Here is a 24285-nt window from a genome sequence, read left to right on the forward strand (position 1 = left end):
TAGTGGTGACCACACATGCCAAAATGAGGTGTAGTGGGGGGATGGGCGAGGACACAGTTGTTGTGACTGGTGCTTGGCTGCTGGACAAACTTCCAGAGGCCTCGTTATTTTTTATTTTTTTTTAACTTTTTCATTTCATTGGTCGGTTTCGGAGAGGAAATGTGGAAGCATTTCGATGTGAGTCCGTAAAACGGAGCAGACTGAACGGGCTGATATTGATTCAACGCTGGATGACAGGTCTCAGCTTTTACCACGCCACGAGGTGAGCTTTGCAAAAATTGGTTAGTAATATTTGTACCTTTTTTATTTTTTTGTTGTGTTTGGTTGGAGCAATGTGGTTGACTCTCGGGGACTGGGTGGCTGTTATTGTTGCAGATATTACCACCACACGTATCTGGGTGGATATATATATATTAGCCGTCCGTCGTCGCGGGTTAATCGTTATATTGTGCGCTTTGAAATAACAGTGGTTCCAGGCAGCTCATTTTGGCTTGTTGGGTCACTCCACTGTGTCGAATGTCTGAAGCCGTAGCTGGCTTCTTACCGCCTGGCTTTAGCTTTATTATTATTATTATTATAAACTAATGCCAACTAATATATGTACATGCCGACATGGCACCACTTGAACACAAGAGCTGTTGAAGATACCGGCATTTGAGAGGTTTTATTCAAGTAGGTACGAGATTAAAGCGGCACTGTCACTAGCACGGCATGCTAGTGTTAGCAAGCTAGCTAGCTAGCTAACATGTTAGCAGGTTTAGAGTGATAGCGAGCTGACGATCTCATGGTAATCATCAGAGAGACTGGCGTTATATCAAACAAGACAACTAAGCCTCGTTGTGGTGCAGTGTAAAATAACGAAGTGCAACGCTAACTCACATGTTCTTATAAGCATGAGGTTGATAGCTAGTTGTTTGCGACTTCCTTCAAATTAACAGAATTTTAGACCGCCGTGCCCGACTGGCATGTGCAGCGCCTGGTACGGCCGCCGCCGAGGCAAAACTAATGTAACTCCCATGTTAGCCAGTGAGCTAACTTGACCTAGCGTGCGACTGTACAGACTGACCACCATGTGTACATTAGTTTTAAAATTTGCCAAATACAATTGCAGTATTTGGCGATGTAAATAAGAAAACTATGTATTATAAATCCCAGTAAGTGACCGATAACATGGACAATTGTTAGTTACAGTAACGTTGATGGGTTAAATGATTGTCACATGTAAAGTTAACATAAACAGCGCTGCAACATCTTACAAAACAAAGGACAATTTGCACTCATTGGCACAAACTGGCACTAGTATCTGACTACTCCAACAACTTGTTGGTGAACGAACAAACTGTAGTTTCAGTCCATTCACTTGCCACCGTTTGTGGAGGATGTTCATTGTATTTCCGCAAGTAGCTTAACATGCTATGTTGCTAATACTACCGGCAGATTAGCATGGTGACATAACATGCACGAAATCAGTGTGACCTGAGTAGGCCCAGCAATCACAGAAACGATTTAATTTCTAAAAATGGCGACAAAACAAAACACGAAGGACGCATCTGATACATCTATAGTAAAATTGGGTTAAGGCGCCACAGTTTTTGGCCTCAGTTCGTGAGCCTGTGCCAGACATGAGATGTTTAATATTGTTGGCGAAAGGACACTGAAATGTTTTTTTTTTTTAAATTAAATTAAATGAAACAATGACATGCTTTTGTTTCAGTGCATATGCACAGTCCTGCTTTAGTTATAACACTTATGGAATAGTTACAGCTTGCATAGCACAAATAAGGCCACTAGCTGTTGATTTTTACTGTGCTGACCCAGTTTCAAACATTGTTTGTTAACACGCCCCTTTGGTCATAACACTTCACTCTTGATGCCTTTTCACCCACTTTCTGACACGCTGCTAAAAGATATTAATTTAAATATGGTAACAGCACCAGTAGATAAATTCTTTCCTTTGCAAATATTAGTCAGTGTCTTTATAGTTTTTAGGTTGATTAGTACAGTTCAGGTTTGAACCTGCAGATTAACTGGGGCCTTTTTCTGTGTAATTGACATATTCTCCCAAGCCTGGGTGTTTCTTTCTACTTCAAAACATGAAGGTTATGCTAGGCTAATTGGCATCTCTAAATTGCCCATAAGTGTGAATGATTGTCTGTGTGTCAGCCTGATGATGAACTTGTAACCTGTCCATATTGTTCTGTATAGCAGATGGATGAATGGATGGATGGTTGGTTTTTTGTCTGAACATTTCAAGCACACATGATTTCACACTAGATGACAAGTGAAATGTATATACCGTAACATACATTAGATCTTGATAAAGTTTAACTTCAATATAATGTACATTGTAGAATTTGTTAAACTAAAATGATTAATTCATGCAGGACTGTAGTAAAAATCATGCTAAAAATCCAAATGAATAATTAAAATCACAGGCTCATCAAAGTTAAGTGAGTTTTTTCACGGCAGCTTTTAATGTGATTTAAAAGTGTGTATGGCCTCTGCATCCTGTATGCACTCCCAACAGCATCTAGGCATGCTCTTAATGAGTCAGGAGAGTTTGTACTGGCTTCTCCTTCCAGACCTTGATCAGGACATTAAACAGTGGTACAGGGTGGCATCAACTGCACTGATCCATAATGTCCTACAGCTGCTTGATTGAATTTGGGTCAGGGGAACTTAAGGGCCAGTCCAGTGAACCAGTGTAAAGTCTGACAGTCACTTCTATGAGTACTGTGACGCAATCAGGGTACCATGGGTTATGACATGGAGGTCTGTGTGACCCTGCCATTAGATGCCTCCCCAGACCATCACTGACCCACCACCAAACCAGTCATGTTCGATAATGTTAACGGCAGCATAATGTTCACCAAGGCATCTTCAGACTGTTTCATGCCTGTCACACATGCTCACTGTGTGAGAACAGGGCACCACTGACAGACCTGGTGTTCCCTGGTGAATGCCAATCAGGGTACTAAGGGGGAGACACAGCTAACTTTCTCGCACCTGCACATATGTATGTGCCATCTTGGAGTAACTTTACTACCTGCAAAACTTGATTGGGAGTCAGGTACTGCCTCATGCTACCAGCAGTGACAAGGACACTAGCAAAACCAGAGAAGAATCTGACTTGTCTGTGGCCACATAGGGAACCATTTCCTTTTGGGGGGCTGTCTTGCTTTTGCCTCTACATTGCACCTTTGTCTCTTTTATTTGCACCAAAGTAGGTGAAATCACTTGTGCTTCTTAAATGGAGAGATTGTTATCCCCGAAGTTTGTCTTGGTGTTTATACTGTAATGATTAAGTCTTCCCTTAATTTTTTGAGCAGTGTGTGATAGATATGATGTTCCATGGTGTTGTTTTCATTTTGATTAGGCGCATTCATTTTCTTTCTTTTCTTCTCAGGTGCTGACCATTTTCACAGAGGCCAACAGAGCTATGATGCACATCTAAAGACATCCTGGTCACATGGGTAGCGTATTGCACTCTTTATTTCACACTTTTATTATGTCATCCTAGGTATAGATTTTGTGTTGCCTATTTTCTATCCCTGCGCCCTTGATATTGATATATTGTTGATTATCATTGCTATGATAAAGTATCAGGAGTCGTACAGAGTGGAGAATTTTGCAGGAGGAAGATATGGGAATAACCCAGATGAAATCAGCAACCAGTATTAGATTGAGATCTCCTAAGTTTAACCACCAAAAACAGATTTATAAATACATTTAAATAAACTAAACAATGAAATAACCGAAACATTTCTTTCAGGTATGACTGAAACAGATGTTTTGGAACCTTTGTTTATTTCTTATTTATTTTGGGATTTTTTTTGTATGATTAATTGTGATTAGTTTTATGCTAATCGGGTTCTTCATCGCACCTACTGTGGTAGGCCAGTTTTAAATGATATATTTGGCACTCAGGTTTTGTCTCATTGTGGTTTTAAAGTGATTCTAAGGTCAATGTGGTGAGAGAGAAAGAGAGGCAGGTCAGGATTTTAAGCATATATAGAGCCTATGTATTTGCATATTTTACTAATGCAATTACAGTTAAATTATTACATATAGTTATCAATATCAATTGATATCAAAATTGAAATTGAAAACAGAATGCAAACAGATGTCTGGATACACATAGTCTCTCTCTCTCTCTCTCTCTTGACACCTTGCTGTCTTTTGTTGTTGGTCTGTTGTTTTTTGTGTTGTTCCTTGTTTGTGCTTTTCATCACAGAAGTCTGTTAAATACCAGATATTCTGGTTTTATCGACCTATTTGCTAACGTTTTGTGTTTGTGCTTCATGGTAGAAAACGGTAGCCATCAGTACTTTCTGGCCACCTTTTCAGGGTTTGCTATAGGGCTTCTACTAGATTCCATGTCTCTAGGTTCAGTTGGTCTTGGATCCCAGCCTGTGAGATGCGGCTGGAGACATGTTGACTTTGTCATCGTGCTGGCATGATGGACACAGTCGAGGTTCTGTCTCTGATCCAGACCCCTTGTTTATTTCCACTGTTCCGTTCAAACAGTACAAGTTTCTGCATGAATAAATATGGAGGTCAGACATAAGCTCTGGTTTAAAGCCCATCTATTCCAGACATTTTAGTCTAAAATACCCAGCCTGCCTCATGAAGATGGCTGGTAATTATTTCCAGTTATAAGTTAATGAATGGAAACTGATGCCCCGCCTAGAGCCAGGAAGCTTCTGCAGCTAACAAAAGTGGAAGCTAACACAGCGTTCTTCTTTATCAACTGGCAGTTTGCATTTGCATACTTTTCTCTTTTGAAGTTGTGAGAACTAGGTCAAGCTAGGTGATGTTTCTTTAACCTCTTCCCCTTCTCTGTTTTCATCATGTGTATCTATGTGGTACTCGGATGGTAGTATAACACACACACACAATTGTTTCTTTGGAACTCAAATACACATGAGGCATAGAGATTTGAAGATCCAACAAAGTCTCCTTCAGGCTCATTTCTGTGGTGCTTAATGACATGCATAACTCTATATTAATAAACAAGACTCTGCATTGTGATTTGCTGTTACAGGCTCCTATCATATGCTGACCCAATGGTTTAATCACCAGGACTAAAAATGAGCATAAGCAGTGATGAGGTCAATTTCCTGGTCTACAGATATCTGCAAGAATCTGGTAAATGTTTTTTTACTAAACAATTTGCCGTAAAGGGCACTAGTTTTACTGCCTTTACACACAGCTGTTCTAAACATTCTGGATTTTAACTTTGACTCTTTCTGCATTACAAATGATCTGTGCTTCCTCCAGGCTTCTCTCACTCAGCATTCACCTTTGGTATAGAGAGCCACATCAGCCAGTCCAACATCAATGGAGCCCTGGTTCCCCCTGCAGCCCTCATCTCCATTATCCAGAAAGGCCTGCAGTATGTGGAGGCTGAAGTCAGCATAAATGAGGTCAGCCTCCATCTTTACACATCAGCTACTAATTAGTGGAACCTTACAATATACTGGCCAGAAAATTTGCAATGTGAACTTTCTGTTTTGAGTTGTGTGTCTGTTGGCCAACACACTGTAGAAATGTTATCGTTTTGGTGATCTGCAATAAGTCTCTATTTACATGAGAAAACTCGGGTTATATAAAGTTGCGTGTTTTATGTCTAGGATGGAACCTTATTTGATGGGCGACCCATTGAGTCGCTGTCTTTGATCGACGCTGTGATGCCAGATGTAGTCCAGACCAGACAGCAGGCCTACAGGGACAAGCTAGCCCAGCAGCAGGCAGCAGCTGGCAGTGGCAGCGGCACAGTGCCTCAGGGAAGCACTAAGAATGGAGAGGGCGCTGCCAACGGAGAGGAAAATGGATCCCACGCCTTAGCCAGTAAGTTAGCTTTTGCTTAACTATCTATGAATCTGCTGCTTAAAAAAACAACTCGTTTTGATTGAAATTCTGTAAAAGACTGTATTAACTATTTGTTATTGTACGCCGTTAAATCTAACCCCCTTTGTTTGTGCTTTGTTCCCTCGTTGTCATAACAGCTGAAGTTTTTGTCTTTTTTGTGTGAAAAGGCTTTGGTTTGCTTGGTATTACATAAATCTACTCTGTTGTTTTTCCTTGTACCTGCGTGTCATCATGTTTTTGTTTTTCTTTTCCCCTGCCTCTGTAGCACCATCTGCATGTCTTTACTCACCTTTGCCTAGTGTATAGTTGTTTGTTTGTTTTTTGTTAGTGTGAAAGGAAAAATGTGGTCTTGTTGTTTCACTCAAAACCTCTTTGTTTTTCCAGTATGTTTTAATCACACTTTGACTTGGAGTCAAATTATAGAGTTCTGTTGAGGGGTTGATTCAGTCTCTGACAGGCTAAAGATGAGTCCAACGTCAGCTTACTGACTGATGGTGTTTGCTGTTGGTTGATAGCCTGTATTTTGTGCTCACCTTAGACAAGGCGTGGTTTGGTACAAACACTCTTGGTTATTCAACAAGCAGGCTGCTTTTTAACCTGTCAGCTGTGTTCAGGTTCTTGTTTGCTGCAGCAAACAATGTTGGATTAACGATATCTGGCGATGACATACATGTGTGCTGCAGTGGGGCAGGTTCTTAGGAAATTAGATAATGTTAGACAGATCATTTTCTTGCCTGCTTGTTAATATATTTGGATGGACCAGCAAAATATATTAGTCTTTGTGTAGGGAAAAACACAGGTGATTCATCAAAAATAAATGTACTTGAAGTAGTGATTCATAATATCTTGGTTATTCCATTATCCACTGCAGTCCCATCCTTTTTAATCGTGAGAACAGTAGGACATTCATTTAAAATTACTGCCAAGTCAACAAGTTAAATGTTAGTTTGTGCTTCTCTCTCCATCCTCTAGATCACCACTCTGAGATGATGGAGGTTGACCGGGATGTGGAGATCCCCCAGAGTAAAGCCATGGTCCTGAGAGGCCACGAATCAGAAGTTTTTATCTGTGCCTGGAACCCAGTGAACGACCTTCTCGCCTCTGGGTCAGTATCACCACCATCCCTCTCTGTGTTCATGTAGTGTCAGGAAAATCTTAGAAAAGTGCCTCTTCTTACTAGGACTGTCAAGACAAGTAATGTATTTTTCCACGCACGCAGCAACTCCAGACATTTGAGTTGGTTAACCTATATGCACTTCCATAAAATTGAAAGCGAACTCACTGGCTATTATTGGAAAGCTATTTATTTTTCAGAAGGTATTTAAAGATGTCTAAATAGTGTTAAAGCATTACATTGTACTGTTGACACAAATACACATGTAGAACAATCTTTTCCTCGTTTCCCTCCTCATGTTTCACCACTAAACAAATCTTTGACTGGAGTCATAAAGTTTAAATATTAAGGAGTTTAAAATTATTTAAAAGTATATTTAACAGATTATGTGGAAAAAGTTTGATAGGGTTGTAAATGGTTTCAGATTTGAACACAACCAACCAAAGATGGTCAGTTGATGAGATCTTCAGTGCTGATTTTAAGAGTCATAGCCATGATATGGCATCTAATGCTAGGTTTTCTCTGTATGTGTATTGATTTGAGCAGATCCGGAGACTCAACCGCACGGATCTGGAACCTGAGTGAGAACAGTACAGGCGGATCCACCCAGCTGGTTCTGAGGCACTGCATACGGGAAGGGGGCCAGGACGTACCCAGCAACAAAGACGTCACCTCACTGGACTGGAATGTGAGTGTGTGTGTGTAGTTGAACAGTATGATTACGTGTGTCTGCTTCATTGAATGCAGTTGTTGGTAATCTAATCTAGTGCTGTGTCTGTGACCACGACTTCTGCTAACGGCATTTTTTCCAACCGCATATATGGAGGCGAGTCACTGCCACAAGTGAAAAGGCCTTAAATCCTGCTCAGCTGCAATGTGTTTATTCCCTAAAGACGTACAAGTCAATACATAATGCTGAAATGTGCAGATGAAGCTGAAATATTTCATGCTGCCGAGTGTAAACTTGTAAAAATCATCTTTTTTTTTCTTTCTTTTTTCTTAGAGTGAGGGAACGTTACTAGCAACAGGCTCATATGATGGCTTTGCTAGAATATGGACAAAAGACGGTGAGACTGAGCTGTTGCTACAACATAGCTTTGCATGGATGGTAAAATGTTTTTGCTTTCTTTCTAAGTTGTGCTTTCGTATATTTTCAGGTAACCTGGCTAGTACTTTGGGTCAACATAAAGGTCCTATATTCGCACTTAAATGGAATAAGAAAGGAAACTTCATCCTCAGTGCTGGTGTAGACAAGGTAAGACGCATCGATCTTAGCTTTAAATATTTTTGAGTTGGATTTCTTCTCTTTCTTCTTTTTTTATTTTATTTTATTTTATTTTATTTTTTTTTACAAATGCCAAGTCCTCACGTTGAATACAGCTGGCAAATTGGCTCCACCAGCCTGATCTTGATGACTCCTTATTTGTGTATAGACCTTGCTGCAGCCTGCGTCATGATTGTGTCATGGAGTTTGCTGGAGGCAAAAAAAGGAAAATTGGAGGCAATCATGTTCAGGCCACATCACCTACCAAAAATATCATCTTGCTATGTTGCTGGGTGCCAGAATTGAAGGAGTATTGGCTCTAACTTCATGTGGATTTTCTAACCACACTTGTCTTTGTTTTTTTTTGGGGGGGGGGTTTTGACTGGCAGTAGCATCTGGAATGTAATTAAACTTCAAGTTAGAGCCTTTACTCCTTTAATTCTGACATCCAGCAACAGCGCAGGATTATATAGTGAAGACATCTAATGTCTGGCCACAGTAGGTCATCACTGATTGATTGAGCATGAAACTGTGAGAAAATCTAATCCTGTTGGTTTATTTGAATATAAAAGCATACTTTTATTCAGTCATTATTAAAATACAAGCTAACAATAGTTACTGGCTAGTATTAGCTTATGTCTTCAGGGGATTTTTTTACTTCCAGCTACGTTCTTCCCACAAAAAAGGGTTGGTGTTTAATAGTGGATAGAAACACGCAGGTATTAACATTTTTTTACCTTTTGTCACACTCACTGAGAGGGGTTATTTTAAATGGTATATTGGTTTCTCAGTGTGGTAAGAGCATTGGAATTGGTTGACCACACATTAGTGTCAAAGACAAACTCTCATCAATCATCAATCGTTTTGTTTTGTTTTTTTTGGTCACTATTTTCTCTTGATAATAGTTGCAATACAGACAAAGTGGTAATTTTGAAAGGCACAAGACATTAGTTTGTGGTTGTTGTTTTTTTTTTTTGTGTTTGTTTGTTTTTAGGCTTTGAAACTTTAAACAGCAGTTACTCGATCGACTGTTTAATCACTGTTTAATCATGTTTAAAAAAAAAAATAAAAAATGTATAACACCTGTTCATACCTCTCAAAGACAGAGGACTGACAGGTGAATGAGGTTCAGTTCCGCTACATGATCTAGTCTTCACAAAAATTGCAGCTTTCCCGACATGGTTCCACATTGCCATCTAGTGTTCTTGAGTACAATGACATGACACTGTGTCACTGTCGACATACATATTAATTTTGATGTGCTGATGTCTTAACAGGCATAAAAATGTGTATGTGGTACATTAGCTTCCATGTTTAGCTCCTCTGCACATTATTTAGGCCAACCGAGTGTGACATAAAGCACTTTTAAATAAGAATAATAACATTTGAAGTGATGTCTTTTATTGATTTACTGCCGTGAAGATCAGTAGTTTAATATAAATAATGAACATCTCCTTCACACACAGACCACAATTATTTGGGACGCACACACAGGAGAGGCAAAGCAACAGTTTCCTTTCCACTCGGGTGAGTGACAGGAGTCAGCTGGAAGAGTCTTTCTGTTTTCAGACAGATGTTACCTTTTTACTGAGATCACAGTGATCATAATTTCAAATTTTGTCATTCAGCCTTTTATTGTAACTAATATGTCTGACCTTAATATTGTTAAACATTTTGTAAGTTTTTCTACTATTACCATATTGTTGTTTCAGTTACTAATCAGATTCATAAGGCCAATAAGAAACCTTCAGACCATCATGCTCATGTTATGTTTTCTCCTTATGTTCTGTGTCCATACCTCCCTGCTGCAGCAGCCCTAAGCTCTGTCTCTGCCTCCCAACAGCACCTGCTCTGGACGTAGACTGGCAGAGCAACAACACATTTGCCTCCTGCAGCACAGACATGTGCATCCATGTGTGTAAGCTGAGTCAGGACAGACCTGTCAAGACCTTCCAGGGACACACGGTAAGACATGACTGTTCTGCAGTGCTTTTTCACAGGGAAGAAAATTAGTAGCCATGCATACACAACACAACTCTAATCTCTTTCTATCCAATTTAACCCCCCTTATTGCTGTGACATCATAATTTCATACATGTTTGGGATGCATAGAGATATTGTATATTTAGACAATCAAATCGGTCACAATTGCTGTTTAATTTTATTTCTAACCCTCCACTTTCTCACTATAGAATGAGGTGAACGCCATCAAATGGGATCCCACTGGCAGCTTGCTGGCCTCATGTTCTGATGATATGACACTTAAGGTCAGTCCATACAATGTGGCACATGTGAATATTAACTATTGGACAAAAAGTTTAAAATAAGCCTTAATCAGAAAGATTTCCTAACAGCTGCTCTATTATCACCTCTCTTTATGGCATAGATCTGGAGTATGAAGCAGGAGTCATGTGTCCATGACCTGCAGGCCCACAGTAAGGAAATCTACACTATCAAGTGGAGCCCCACAGGTCCCGGGACCAACAACCCCAGCGCCAACCTCATGCTGGCCAGGTGAGAGTACAAAGTTTGATCTGAACTCAGGAAAATGAGAATGAATTTTACTGAGAAAATGAAAATGCATGTTATTTCTGCCCAGTTTCATTGTTTGAGTTAATTTTGTTTTCAGAAGCTTTTGTTTATCAATGTCTTTTTCTTAGATGAACAAACGGATAATTGATGCAGTAGTTTCAGTTAATTTGTCCTTGTGACATACTGTACTGTATTTTATAGCTGTGATACATGGAAGCTGTTTTTCAGGGTACTTTGCTTCTCTTTCTCTCTCTCCAGCGCATCATTTGACTCAACAGTGCGCCTATGGGATGTGGAGCGTGGAGTGTGTATACACACACTGACCCGCCACCAGGAACCTGTCTACAGTGTGGCCTTCAGTCCTGATGGCAGGCATCTTGCCAGTGGCTCCTTCGACAAGTGTGTCCACATCTGGAATACTCAGGTCTGGGATCCTATTTTCAAATTATAAACCACCCCACACTGACACTAATAGACAATAACCATTATTTTACTGCCTTTTTATAGTGTAACAAATGTCTCTAAATACATGAGAGAAAAACTTGTCCCTGTGTGTGTGTTCATGTGTGTTTGTTTAGACGGGTGCTTTAGTCCACAGCTACCGGGGCACAGGAGGGATCTTCGAGGTGTGTTGGAACGCCACAGGGGACAAAGTAGGAGCCAGTGCATCAGATGGATCGGTGAGTCTGGCTGCCTGAGAGCTTCATCACACACATAAGCAGCCACTTAAATTGATTCCGGCCTCAGTGTACAACTGATTCACTATCACAGGATACTGACCCAGGAACTTAATGGATTAACCCTGTGTAGCAAAGCATAAAATCAGAGTTGACACTGAGATATAACCGGGTTGTACTTCATATAAATTAAAGTGCGTGATGTAGAACTTGATGTGTTCACATTTTAAACACTTAGGGTAGGGTAAGGGTAGACGGGGCAGCCTGGCAGTCTTGAACCCTGTTTACACGCAAAAGTATACCTGTTCCCTAATGTCTGTGCATTCTGACACATGTTTCAGCACGACCCTGCTTTATGTAGCCAGAGATTGATTATGGGGTAAGAGGTATCATTATGTATGACCTCAGAATGATCAGTAAACCAGGTGTCTCAGTAACTCAAAAACACGACCAGAGTAAAACCTGAAGTCATTAAAAACAATCCGATACCATATTTTAGTTCTTTTGGTGATATTTGTACTGAACATCTTTGGGACGTTGCCAGACTCTGATTATTGTACATACTGAAAATGTACAACACATCGTGGAGAGGAGAGTTGGACAATTGGTCTTGTGAGTAAGAATAGGGAAATTATGCAAATATGCAAAACTGCAACAATCTTCAGTTCCTGAATGATTAAAAAGTATAATTGAATTGAAAGGTGATGTAACACAGTGGTAAACATGCATCTGTCCCAACTTCTGCAGACAAATTCAGAATTTGTTTATTTTACAAAATGCAATTACGTTGTACTGTAAAAACACTGACAAGTGTAAGTGAAGTGCCAATTTACAAGCTACGTGACTATCAGGCTGAAAAGAACTCAGGAAACTGTGGTCATGTGCATATAGTATTGTTTCTAATCATTCAGTCTAGCTCTGCCTTGATGTGCCAAACAACACACTATGATTTCTGCTGTGTACATTTTGTGCCTCCTGCACACTCTACCCTAGGGAGGCCATGCCTCACTGAAACCAAACAGACCATTTCCCAAAACGAGAAACTGTCTGATACAGATGATTACAGATGTAAAAGAGCAGCCTTAGACATTGTCTGGAGATCATATGTGAAAACAGCCAAAGACTTAGATTTTATTGCATTTGGGAAAAAGGCTCAACTTTTCTGGAAATGGTGTTTCTTTGTCGTGAGCTATAGTCCGTAGTGTCTTGCAGTGTTTCTAAGGAGCTTTCGAGGCAAGAAAATTATTTCCCTCCGCAATAGAAAGGCCTAATATACAGCTTTGCTGACTGGACAAATCACTCGGCTATTTCTAGTCTGCATTTCCAAATTGAGAAGAGCAATTGAGACATTGTTTACATCTTGCATTAGGACTTTGTGTTAAAGACTGTGGTGTGGTCTTTGAGCCAGGTCGCCCACCTCCATTGACTGATGAGACATTAGACCAGTTAACTGCCTGGGCCAGTGAGAGTTGTGATGTGGCAGAAACTAATACTCGTGCGTGCGTGTGTGCGTGTGTGTGTGTGTGTGTGTGTGTGTGTGTGTGTGTGTGTGTGTGAACAACAGTTGCGCTTTCTCTAACCGTCTGCCCCTTTCATGTTTTTCCAGGTTTGTGTATTAGATCTGAGGAAATGACACTCGTCTGGGGGAACCATGGACCGACTACGAATGTGTATATAGCCAAAATGACTGACTGTCCCTGCCTGTTCTCCACACTGCTGTAGTCCCGTCAGATGCCATGGCCCGCATTAACAGCCAAAAGGAGCAATCCCCCCTTTGCCACATACAGTTGTTATGCGCACATGTGTCAGACATACAACAAGTTTGTATGGACACCTGTGTTGAAACTTGTCGGACCCATCCCATGCAAACCAAAACACCAGGATCCTTCTTGCTTTCCTCTTTTTATCCTTTATACCAGAATTATAAAGATTTTTGTTCTGTTGGTGTGTGCATATTGCATATGTCAGCATTTGATGTCCTGTGGACATTGTTTTGAATTTGGATTTTACTGATCTCTGTAGGTTTTCTATTACATGTGGGGTGGGAGAGAAGAGAGTGGGGAGTTTCAGAGTCGTTTGTCTTTTACAGTGGATGTTCAAAGCTGTTCATCTGGAGATCCTTTCATCTATTTCTTTGCACTCTCCAAGATTCACAAATGCAGATGTAAAACTAAGACAGTCAAATGGTTTCTAATCTTGTGAACTCTGTTCGTATTCAGTAGGTTTGCTCCTTTTTTTTTTTTTTTTTTTTTTTTTTAAGTATAAAGCAGTTGATTTAAGGGTGAACTGTCCTTTGTATTTGCAACTTTTATCCTCAGAAATGGTTTTCAGGTGTTCATCAGGTTAATATACAAACATTTTAAACCTCTAGGTTGAGAGATAATCTGTGCAGTTGTTCAACACCATGTTAAAATCATGTTTGGGTAGGAGGACATCATGCTGTTAACGAAATGTCAGCTTCAGGTTCTCGTCATTGAAACTGAGCTTGTCCTGGATCTGTGTCCAAAGCTTACAAACAGACATGCTTTTGTTTGGTTGGTTTTGTTTGTTTGTTTTTTCTGTCTCTCTCTCAGCAGTAAGGTAACATGGCACAGTAATAGCTTGCTTTCTGGCATTAGTGCAGCTTGTGGGATCTGTAGGGGGAGAGAAAGAGAGAGATACGGGAAAACAACTCCATAATTGCTTCCATCCATCTGACATAAACTATTAATAGTCCCAATTGAGTTGATTTCCTCACTTGATAGCCTGTTGCCTTCCAGTGCTGCCGTTTTCTCTGCTTGGTTATTAAACATCAAGACATCCTGTGGACTGCGTCTGCAGGCACGGGGTCTTTTGATCTCACCTTCATAAACACGAATGACCAGAACGGCTAATGGACAGCACTGGATTTGTCATCAGTTCATCATGTTGAGCCACGAGTCGGCTTTAAACATCTCTAAGACTTCTCTATGATTGTGTAAGATTGACCCAAGTACACACTACACTTCCTGCTTTGGTTTTCTTTTTCTTTTGTTTCCCCGCAATAACACACACACACACATACTCTGGAGACGGGCTGTGTTGAGGCCTATGCACAGATAGATTCACACAGATTCTGTTTGTAGTGTTCAGACTTGATGTTTCGAGGCAGGTCTTTGCTTGTTAACAGATTTGCAGCATATGGCTTGATGTAACATGGTATCTGCATATAATATATATAAATACATACATATAAACTATATATCTGTTCTATCACAGGGATTCTTTTGTATGCCACTTGTATCCTGAGGGGGGATTTTTAAGGATCTGCAGTTGTGCATCACCGGAAAGTTGTGACCGCGAGGAATGTTTTTTTTTTGTTGTTGTTGTTGTTGTTGTTTAGTTGTGTTTTTTTTTTATTACACACACACAGTCATAACAAAATATTAAAGAGCGCTCTGTCAAAGACTTTTCCTTTCTGCACTTTAAGCTCAAACTCGAGACCCAGGGAGGTTTGTTTATTCAGGCCATCATAGAAGCATCTAATGTTCAAAATGCTCTAAAAGATTAATTGAATTTGAGGCAGAAAGTGCGCAGTGCTCCTCTAGTCATACACAGCTAACTTCATGGCGTACCAGGTCTTATCTCAGAACTGTAAACGACAAATAACGGCTAGATACACACACACACACACACACTTTGCTGGACATTTCAGAGGCTTTGATCAGATTTTTGTTTTAGAAAAGTTTTTTACTGAGGCTTAAGACTATTCTGAAGTTTGCTTTAATTCAGTCGGCAGTGATTGAGCTGTACCACAAAGACACTATTTCATATTATGTCTGTGACAGTGGAATGGTATTTTCTAATGGTTTGTTTTTAGATGATAAGCTTTTTACACTGCATTCAAGTCTGTGTTGTCTTTTTTTGTTCGTTGGTTGTTTTTTTTCCTCTCTCCTACCAACAGTACTAACTTTAATTGTATCTTTGCTATGTCGGAGAGCCCTTGAAGCATTTGTATTTCTCAACTTTTGTAATTCTGATTTTATTTTTAGTCACATAACTAAAAATGAACAACCACAAACAAAAACAATCTGCATTTAATTGTTGTTGTATTATAACATAGAACCTGTAAATACCAATTTGCATTTTTTTGTGTTTGTTTGTTTTGGGGTGGGGTGGGGGGGATGTTGTCCTTGCCCTCACCTACATTGATCTCTCTTTCTCTCTCACTCACATGGTTGCAGTTGGCAGCCTCCTGATCTGACTCAGATCTCAAGGTCTAGAATAAAATCTATTTTGATAATATTGGCGCTTGATTCTTCTTTCTTTGTTGTTGTTATTATTGTTATTATTATTATCATTATTATTATTGTAGGTGTTTGACTAATTGCGTACATTTGTTTCAGCTGCACAAACTAAACTAACTAAAATCCACTAGGTAGTTTTCATGTTTGTTCATAATGTGCACTTTGTGGGCGAGACCACATCATGACAGCATTTGATTGGTGTAAAACAGTTGAAAGCGGGAAGAAAGAGCGAGGGCGCGAAACAGTAGAATGAGAGGGCCTGTGTGTCGTGTGGTCTTCCTGGTTCCCCTCTTGAAATTGGTTTAAAGAAATGCTGCTCCAGCCTCATGTCTGCCAGCATGGCTGTACACCCTTATTCAAAGCACTCTGTGAAACACTTAATTAGAATGAAAACACTTCTAGCAACCTTTTTAAATGTCATTTCAATTACAAGGAACTAAAAAGACATTAGTTTCGCTTCTACTTCCTGTTTTATTCTTCACACTTTCCTCAAGTAATCATTGTCATGTCTACTGCTGCTGTTAGCCACCAAGAGAGGTCACGCGTTATGTGTGTTTGTCTGGTTTCTGAGCCTGTGGTTCCCATTATAAAAAATACAAGACGTCCGAGTTTGCACTATTGCTCAGCTACAGGTCGTTCTGTCCGTCATTCAGAACCGGAGCAGCCAGCTGGACGACCAAGCAGACCTGATCAAATCCTTCTAGTGGCGAAATAAACACAATACTGACGCTGTGACCAGGGCGACCAAAGCAGTGTGATCCATTTGATCTGCTCTCCGAGATGTCACAGCACAACAGCGTGCGTCTCGGCTCAGGTTACAAGTTATTGTTCTTGAAATGTAAATGCTGCTCTGAAGCTAAAAAGTTTAAATGTCTTCCCTTGACAGACATTGCTGGGGTTTTAAGGGGCCCTGCATGTAGTCAGAAACTCAGGTTTACTGTTGGTTATTATTCAAACCGTGCTCATGAGATAGGTGAGGTGAGAGGTGTGAATGTTTTGGACTCTCTTTTCATAGCTAACACAGTTCAAGAGAAGCTAGTTGGTTCACAAGCTTGCCTTTACTTCCTCAATATGAAACAGTTTCACGTTTCACAATCACCTTTAACCATTAATTTTCACCTTTAGTCCACAAACGAGTTGCAACGTAATCTTGTGTGGAAATTCACCAGTTATCTTTTGAATCAAGCCACTTTGTGTAATGAGGTAAAATCTTTGGTTAGTACCAATAATCAGGACACAACAATGTCATTTTTATTATAAGGTTATTAGATGGCAGCAACAGTAGAACATTCTCACTCAGATCAATGGAAATCTTTAATCTTTAAATATTTTTTGCAGATAATGACTTACTCCAGTTTCAATTGCATCAATAATGAAAAAGAAAATTCAACTTATTTTTTAACGTGGAAAAACAAAAACAAGGCAAAAAAACAAAAATAAATAAATTGATTTTGTGGTGTTGGTCCATTGGAGGTTGTTACTTAAAATTATTTAGCGTCAGCGTTTCTTAAAAAGCAGAACTATCTATAGTCAAACTATATTAAATCTGGATGTGCGTGATTACAACATTTTGATGAGACATGATGGTTGCATTTAGTTTTTTATGCTCTTCATCAACATCCAACATCAGCACTTTTTGGCTTTTGTGATTCAGTAAAAATTCTTCTGACTGAGCTTTGACTCGCACAATGAAAACAGTGTGTGTTCTTAGGACAGATGATGCTGACAAACAACCTGAGAAGAAGAGAAGAGAGCAGCACAGGTGTGTATTTTATCAGAAATGTTTGGCAAGTTATTTCTAATTATTTTCATTTTAATATTTATTTAAATTTAATAAGGAGGAAGTTATCGAAGTTCAGAGTAGTGAAATGCTTATATTTAAGTTATTTAAGTTACCATTTATTCAGTTGTGCTTATCAAACAAACACGTGCACAGAAAGGTTAAAAAGATTTGGCATAAACGGGGGGGGGGGGGACGTAGTTTCTCACCATTTTCTAGAAAATAAATTGTGCTAATCTTTGATTGCGTGTAATGTTTCTGTGCCTTGTGCGTTACCCAGATAGGGCACATACACGAGGCCAAGAGCAGGTCAGTTATCCCTCCCTCCCTACTATGAGTGGAGCCACCCACACACTAATAGAGGGAGGGGAGAGAGAAGAACCAAGACAACCGGCACATTTACAAGCAACTTACAGTCTACAGTGACGGCGGAGTCACTCCGCCACAGCTTGACAAATACTTCACAGTATGTATGGATACACACTCCACTCTGCTACACACAGGCACGTTCACTTCCTGCCAACTGAATGAAACAGCACCTAATAGCAGAAGAGAAGACCTTTTCAGGAGACAAGGAGACCCGGTGAGGAGACAAGGGAGCTGAATCTGTGCTGGATTCACACGCAGATGTTTTATTTTGCTGGTGAGTGCTGGACTCAGTCGAGTTAAGGTGGGCTTTTTCCCTCCCTCTCACCATCTCTCTATGCTGTGTGTTTTAACTTTGTTTCTACAAATGGGGGCTTTGGAAATGTGGCCGTGGGGCAGCTCAGTCAGCACAGGACCTACATGTTTCAACATATAGATGAGACAAAAATGCCCTGAATGTTGAGAAGTCAGCAAGTTGGTGCAGCAACCTGATTGAGAACAGGTTGCTGTTTTCCGTTACTAGATCACAGTGGAACAGTGCATATCTGAACTATAGGAAATGTTGGAAAAGATTCATTAATGAGTCAAAATAATTCATTAGGCAGAGTCACAGAGGACTGTGTGGAGCTGAACGTGAGCTCTGCCTTTATGAACATAAAACAGTTTATTATTTAAGATTAAGTAATTTGCTACCCAAGTCTCACTTCCTAGCTGTCTAAACAAAAGGCGGACGATCATGGATTGAAAGGCTCTGCTTTAGAATACAATAGAGGAAGTCACCATTTCCTCTTACATACATTTGCATAAAAGGCATGGTTCATATAGAAAATAATTTAATAATTTAACTATAATATATGGTTATATACTGTATTATGTCAAATCTAAGTTATATGTTGTATAATATATTATGTACGTAGGAAAAAACAGTAACAGGCAGAAGACAGTGTGTTACGTGGCTATTAACTGGGATCCTCCCTCAACAACACATCATCTAGATCTGGACAATTTGTATTGCAGCTGCTTTTCTAGTAAAAACGAATTATTTCATTTTTTTCTGTAGATTATTTGTGTGATTCTTCAGCTGTGTTTGCATGACCTTGTGTAGAGTAGAGAACTATCTGCATGGCTTGTTAACAGTAGAGGGTATGACAATACTATTCACATGCACATGGATGTCACATGGGGTGGTCACAGTCCAGCAGGTGTGTGTTTATCTCTATTACCCCCTGAGTAATCACTGACAAGAGTAATCATATATACTACTGTTCAAATGTTTGGGGTCAATTAGAAATGTGACATTGGAAGACGGGACTAACATTTGCTAATAATGAGTCTCTGTACAGCTAGATATGCCAAAAAAGCACTGTTTCCAGCTAAGTTATTTATTTACAACATTACCAGTGTTCTTATCGATTTCTGATCAATCTAATGCTCTAAGGTTTTACTGTTCTTTGAAAAACAAGGAAGTGACCCTAAATGTTTCTACAGCCATGTATGACTGACGTGTGTTCTACGATAAGTAGGATAGAAGGTGGAGCGAAGTATGTGGCCCAGTCTGAAAAGGCGTAAAGCAACAAAACAGTTCCGCGTTGCTGTCTAAGAGCAGGAGGCTGATTTGAACCAGAGGTGCAGCAGAGTTTCTAATTATCAGGCAGAGACAAAAGAGAACCATTCGGAGTCAGTGACCCCATTAGGCGCAGGCCACCCAATGATATTTAAAAAGCTCTCAGGGTGCAGTGGGAGTCCCAGGCCCCGGGCCCATCATGATCCCCCCTTGGGTTCAACCCAGGCCCGGGCGGAAGCAGGCTATTCTCATCCCACATTGTACTGCCAAGCCTTTCTGGCGCTGCCCATTGTGTCCGAATGCGTTCCATGACTCTCAGCGATTTCAGTGGGTCCGCTACCTTAAACCCCTCCATTATGGGCACGCCTGTGTCACATTTGCTGTGTTGGCTTTTGCATTCAGTCGCGGCCCCCTCCCTTCACCCTACCCATTAACTCTCAGCTAGCATTACGACTCTGGTTCAATGTAGATTCAGTTGTTCACTTTGTAACAGTGTAAGTGATTCGAGCAGACACTTTGACTGCTGACTGAGAAAGTGCTGTTCTAGTTGACGTTGATAGCCCGTCATAGCTGAAGAGATAATTAGTTCCGGATTTTAGGAACTTATGATGAATGAATGATATGATTCATAGTCATCTGCTTTGATCACAAAATATAGCAACATTTCAACCTCTGTGGCACGAGGGTAGAGGTAATCAAGACATTTCCCCTGCCTCGGTTTGGAATCATGTCTCCACATTAGTTTCACCACAGTAAAGGTGCTCTCTTTTCTCAGTTCTTTAGGACAGCAGCATCATGGGCAAAAGATGAATCTCCAGCGGTTGGTCGACTACAAGCACTTGAGTGATTCTGCTGTGGTACAGGATGTCTCCCAGCAGACCCAGTGATTCCCACTGCTGCCTATGTCTCCTGATGAATGTGAAAAGCTTAGGATGGAAGACCCACCAAGTGCTGCTCTGAGACACCAACAACACTCTCCAACACATCAACCTCACTTATTATCTCTCCTCTGCACACGCTGGTAAAACCAGCCGCTTCAACGCCATCACTAACCAGACAGGGACCAAGCTTCCAGGATGTTTGTGAATTTCCGCCGGTTAAGAAAATGCCAGTTTGTGCAGCTGATGACTACCTGTCTCGTGCTATCAGTGGTAATGATTTGTTGGGAGGAGGTGGACAACAACATCGTCAGTCACATCAAGTCCTACTCCTACCGCTACCTGATCAACAACTTCACCTACGTCAATAAGAGCCTCACCATCCCACGTGAGCAGGCGAGACGTTTCAGCAACTTCCGTTACCTGCTGGACCATCCAGACAAGTGCACAGGCGAGGATGTCCTCCTCCTCCTGTTTGTCAAATCATCGCCAGAGGACATTGAGAGGCGAAACGCCATCAGATCCACCTGGGGTAATGAGACCTACATTCAAAAAACTCTGGGTGTCACAGTCAAAGTGGTATTTGCCTTAGGAGCATCTCAGACCAGTAAGAAGAAGCCTGCATGGAGCAAAAGGAGCGGAGGCGGCATCCAGGGGCAGCTCATCCGCGAAGACCGTCTCTATGCTGATTTGATCCAACAAGACTTTTTAGACTCCTTCCACAACCTGACCCTGAAGCTCATCATGCAGTTCCACTGGATGCATAGCCACTGCGCACACGCCCGCTTTCTCATGACCGCTGACGACGACATATTCGTCCACATGCCCAACCTGGTGAGCTACCTGCAGGATGTGAGCAGCAGAGGCATCACAGACTTTTGGATAGGTCGAGTGCACAGAGGGTCTCCACCCGTTCGCAGCAAGCACAGCAAGTACTATGTCCCTTTCGAGATGTATAAGTGGTTAGCGTACCCTGACTACACAGCTGGGGCAGGGTATGTGGTCTCCGGTGACGTGGCCGACAAAATCTATCACGTCACTCTGACCCTGAATGCCTCTCTTCACATTGATGATGTGTTCATGGGAATCTGTGCCAACGCCATCGGTGTGTCACCGCAAGAGCACGTCTACTTCTCGGGGGAGGGTAAAGCACCTTACCACCTGTGCATCTACAACGAGATGATGACGTCACACGGTCACGTGGAGGACATCTACGACCTGTGGAAAGCAGCAACACACCCGCAGGTGAAACAGTGGAGCTCTGGACTGATGGGTGGGTTGTACTGCAGACTAGTGAAAATTTCACTACTTTGTAAGCCTTACCATTTCAACACATACCCCTGCAAGGCAGCCTTTCTGTAATATTATTCAGGTTTGTCTGCGCGCGAGAGTCATGTATGATCAGTGCTGTGAATATTACCTCAGTCCTATCTCTCCAATACCCATGTTGGACAGAACACAGGTGCGCATGTAGGGTGGACGAGATTATTTATTTTTGTTATTGTTAGTGAAAGATCACCAACAGCCAGTGAGCTCTGGTCATGTGTTATTTTTACTGTAATATTTTATTCAAAGTTTGCTGAAATGAAAATAAGAAGCCAAAGCTAACACATCTCTGCTGACAGCATGAGTCATTGTTAAAACAGATCAGTGATGTAACAGATGTGAAAATGTGCGATTGCTGGAGCATAGACGTGTGAATGTAGAAAATATTAGTAAGAGGTCGGCAAACTTCCAACCTCACAATCATTGTTATTTAAAAAAAACTTTTTTTTAATTAGATATATTAGATAAAAAGTTAATTAGATAAAAATCTGCTCTCCACTGTTAGTGACCGAACATTTTTAAATAAGAAAAAGACCACGTGTCTGTGACTAGTCGAGCTGCTGCCTACCTGTCATGGAAGTTTGTTGGCCAGGAAACATGCTCACGTTCAGAGCTTTGAAGCAGTAAGCATGAAGTGATGAATTCACTGTGTAACTCTTAAAATTCAAGTTTAAGGCCCAAGTGTATGCATCCTGTGTACGTTTTACAGGAAATGTCAGGGGAACCACAAAATACCACTGCATAGACTGTGATGTTATCAATAGACGAAAAAAAGGAGCCTTTCTAAAAAACTGTGCATTAATAATCATTCTAGATCAGATCAGAATCGATTCTTCTGTGTTTTTTCATGCTTAATTAATAAAATTGATATAAAACTATTATAACATTATAGTAGCGCTTCCTAAAAACCAACCTTTCACCCAAAAAAATGTCAGGTTCTTGCTCAAAACACATCCCATCTAAGTGAATAGCATTAAACCACAATGCTATTTGCTGCAAAATGCACTTGCAGAGCAAAACCGCTGAAGCCATTTGGTTGTGGCCTTTCAGTTATCTTTCAAATCAACCGGGGGGGCCTCAGTCCCTCCATGCTTTAAACTTCTACATAGAAAAATAGCACAGGAACACTCTGCAGTAGGAGGGAATAGCCGGCATGGTGCTCCCTATTTAGGTTTAGGTGTTTTCTAACAGACAAGTGATATGTAGAGTTAAAAATATCCTCTGCAACAGCCAGGAAAGTCATCAGCGAGTGTAGGCTCTACTGCAAACAGTAATAACTAAGCCTGCTCTTGTGTAGTTGTTTAACAGGCATTACATACATGTGATAAACCTCCACAGACTCACGCATGATTTGTTGTTTCACAGCTGCACTGGAAACATTCTGCCACCTCACTGAAGGTGTGAATTGTCAGTAAAAACACAAACAGGGTTCCTCACTGCGAATACTACACTTCGGTTCACCTGTGGGTCAGTCAGTCAGTCAGTGTCGCTGTTTGTTCGCTTAAGGTCATGAAGGTGTCGCCCCCTCTCCTTGCTTCACCTCCACTTGCTGTCAGCTGTCCATATTGTTTATTTATTGCGCCTCGTCGTGAAATTTGATGTCGCCCCGGATTAGCTGTTCTCCAGACAGCTTCTCTGTTCCCTCGGCAACGAATACAAGTAGAATAAATCACACAAAGGCTTTATTAGACAGGCCTAATAACACAACCTTTGTTTGAATTGCATGTGGCTTCGTTTTAAGATATTCTCTTATAGAAAATTGCTATATATACAATTATATTAACACATGATGTGTGATATGAGCAGCTCAGTAATTTTAGATTTAGTGAAGTGGTCATTACTGTGAGCAGTAAGCTGCCCGTCATAGTCATCACAACTAGGCAGCTCCTCTTCAGTCACTTCCCAAGCGGTTGAAAAATAATTGTGCTGGCAGAGTTAATGTGCTAAATATAACTTCCCAGTGAGTCCGCATATTCTCACTGGCAAGCTATAGCTACAGCTTATTAAAAGATACTTCAGAATGTAAATTCAGGCTTTAGGCTGAAGAAAGCTTTTTTTTTCCTGGCTCCTATTTAGACATGTGAGAGGTGAGCGGTATCGATCTTTTCATATAACTCTCCACAAACAAATAAGTATAAGCAATATGTGGTATATTACTCTACCACAATAGCCAAATCCAAGTGGGGGGGAGGGTTCACTGGTCTTAATCACAGGAGAAAGCATTAGAAATGAAGAGTGTGTATGGGTTGAACAGGTTTGTGCCTCATAGCCAGACTCTGTGGTTTTGAGATCCAGTCTACAGTCACACGAGGAGACATCAGGTGGTTTTTACTCACATGTGAGCTGCACACATTTTTACAATCAAACAGGTAAAAACTTTGATCAGGGTTAGGATGAGGTGGAGTTGCTCTGAATTCAATTTTTGATGTTGTTGGTTAAACAAAATGTGTACACAGAAGTGTCATTTCACAGTTACAGTGGCCAGTAACGTGAAGTCGGACGACGCTGCACTGTGGATTGGCAGGAACCCTAACTCTAACCCAAAACTTGGTCACTTCTCTATGCTTAATTCATGTCATAACAGGTTTTATAAAATGTATTAAAATTTTTATTTGCAATACAGATCATGTCTGATGATGTACATCTTT

The 24285-nt window shown here is 40.7% G+C and overlaps 2 protein-coding genes across 7 annotated transcripts; both read left to right on the forward strand.

Annotated features, from left to right (window-relative positions):
• Nucleotides 1–42: 42 nt before the first annotated feature.
• Nucleotides 43–15497, forward strand: tbl1xr1b (tbl1x receptor 1b). Of its 3 annotated transcripts, none has more exons than XM_026374662.2 (16): nt 43–262; nt 3407–3473; nt 5045–5148; nt 5281–5426; nt 5634–5850; nt 6844–6976; nt 7532–7673; nt 7989–8052; nt 8143–8240; nt 9716–9776; nt 10093–10214; nt 10442–10516; nt 10636–10763; nt 11040–11205; nt 11360–11461; nt 13065–13091. In XM_026374662.2, the coding sequence occupies exons 3-16, from the start codon at nt 5091–5093 to the stop codon at nt 13089–13091; spliced, it is 1539 nt and encodes a 512-aa protein (XP_026230447.1). In that variant the 5' UTR covers nt 43–262; nt 3407–3473; nt 5045–5090. The 3 variants fall into 3 exon arrangements, with proteins under 3 accessions (XP_026230447.1, XP_026230446.1, XP_026230448.1); XM_026374661.2 differs by lacking the exon at nt 43–262 and adding an exon at nt 511–672 and having other exon boundaries at nt 13065–15497; XM_026374663.2 differs by lacking the exon at nt 43–262 and adding an exon at nt 511–676.
• A 983-nt stretch (nt 15498–16480) lies between these two features.
• On the forward strand, nt 16481–24216 carry b3gnt5b (UDP-GlcNAc:betaGal beta-1,3-N-acetylglucosaminyltransferase 5b). Of its 4 annotated transcripts, XM_026375525.1 has the most exons (4): nt 16481–16521; nt 17435–17485; nt 17784–18146; nt 20209–24216. In XM_026375525.1, exon 4 carries the CDS (start codon nt 20510–20512, stop codon nt 21671–21673), a length of 1164 nt encoding a protein of 387 aa, XP_026231310.1. In that variant the 5' UTR covers nt 16481–16521; nt 17435–17485; nt 17784–18146; nt 20209–20509; the 3' UTR covers nt 21674–24216. The 4 variants fall into 4 exon arrangements, with proteins under 4 accessions (XP_026231310.1, XP_026231312.1, XP_026231309.1 ...); XM_026375527.1 differs by lacking the exon at nt 16481–16521 and having other exon boundaries at nt 17393–17485; nt 17784–18173; XM_026375524.1 differs by lacking the exon at nt 16481–16521 and having other exon boundaries at nt 17393–17485.
• The last annotated feature ends 69 nt before the right edge of the window (nt 24217–24285 follow it).

Source organism: Anabas testudineus, chromosome 17, assembly GCF_900324465.2.
Source record: "Anabas testudineus chromosome 17, fAnaTes1.2, whole genome shotgun sequence".
Lineage (NCBI taxonomy): Eukaryota > Metazoa > Chordata > Actinopteri > Anabantiformes > Anabantidae > Anabas > Anabas testudineus.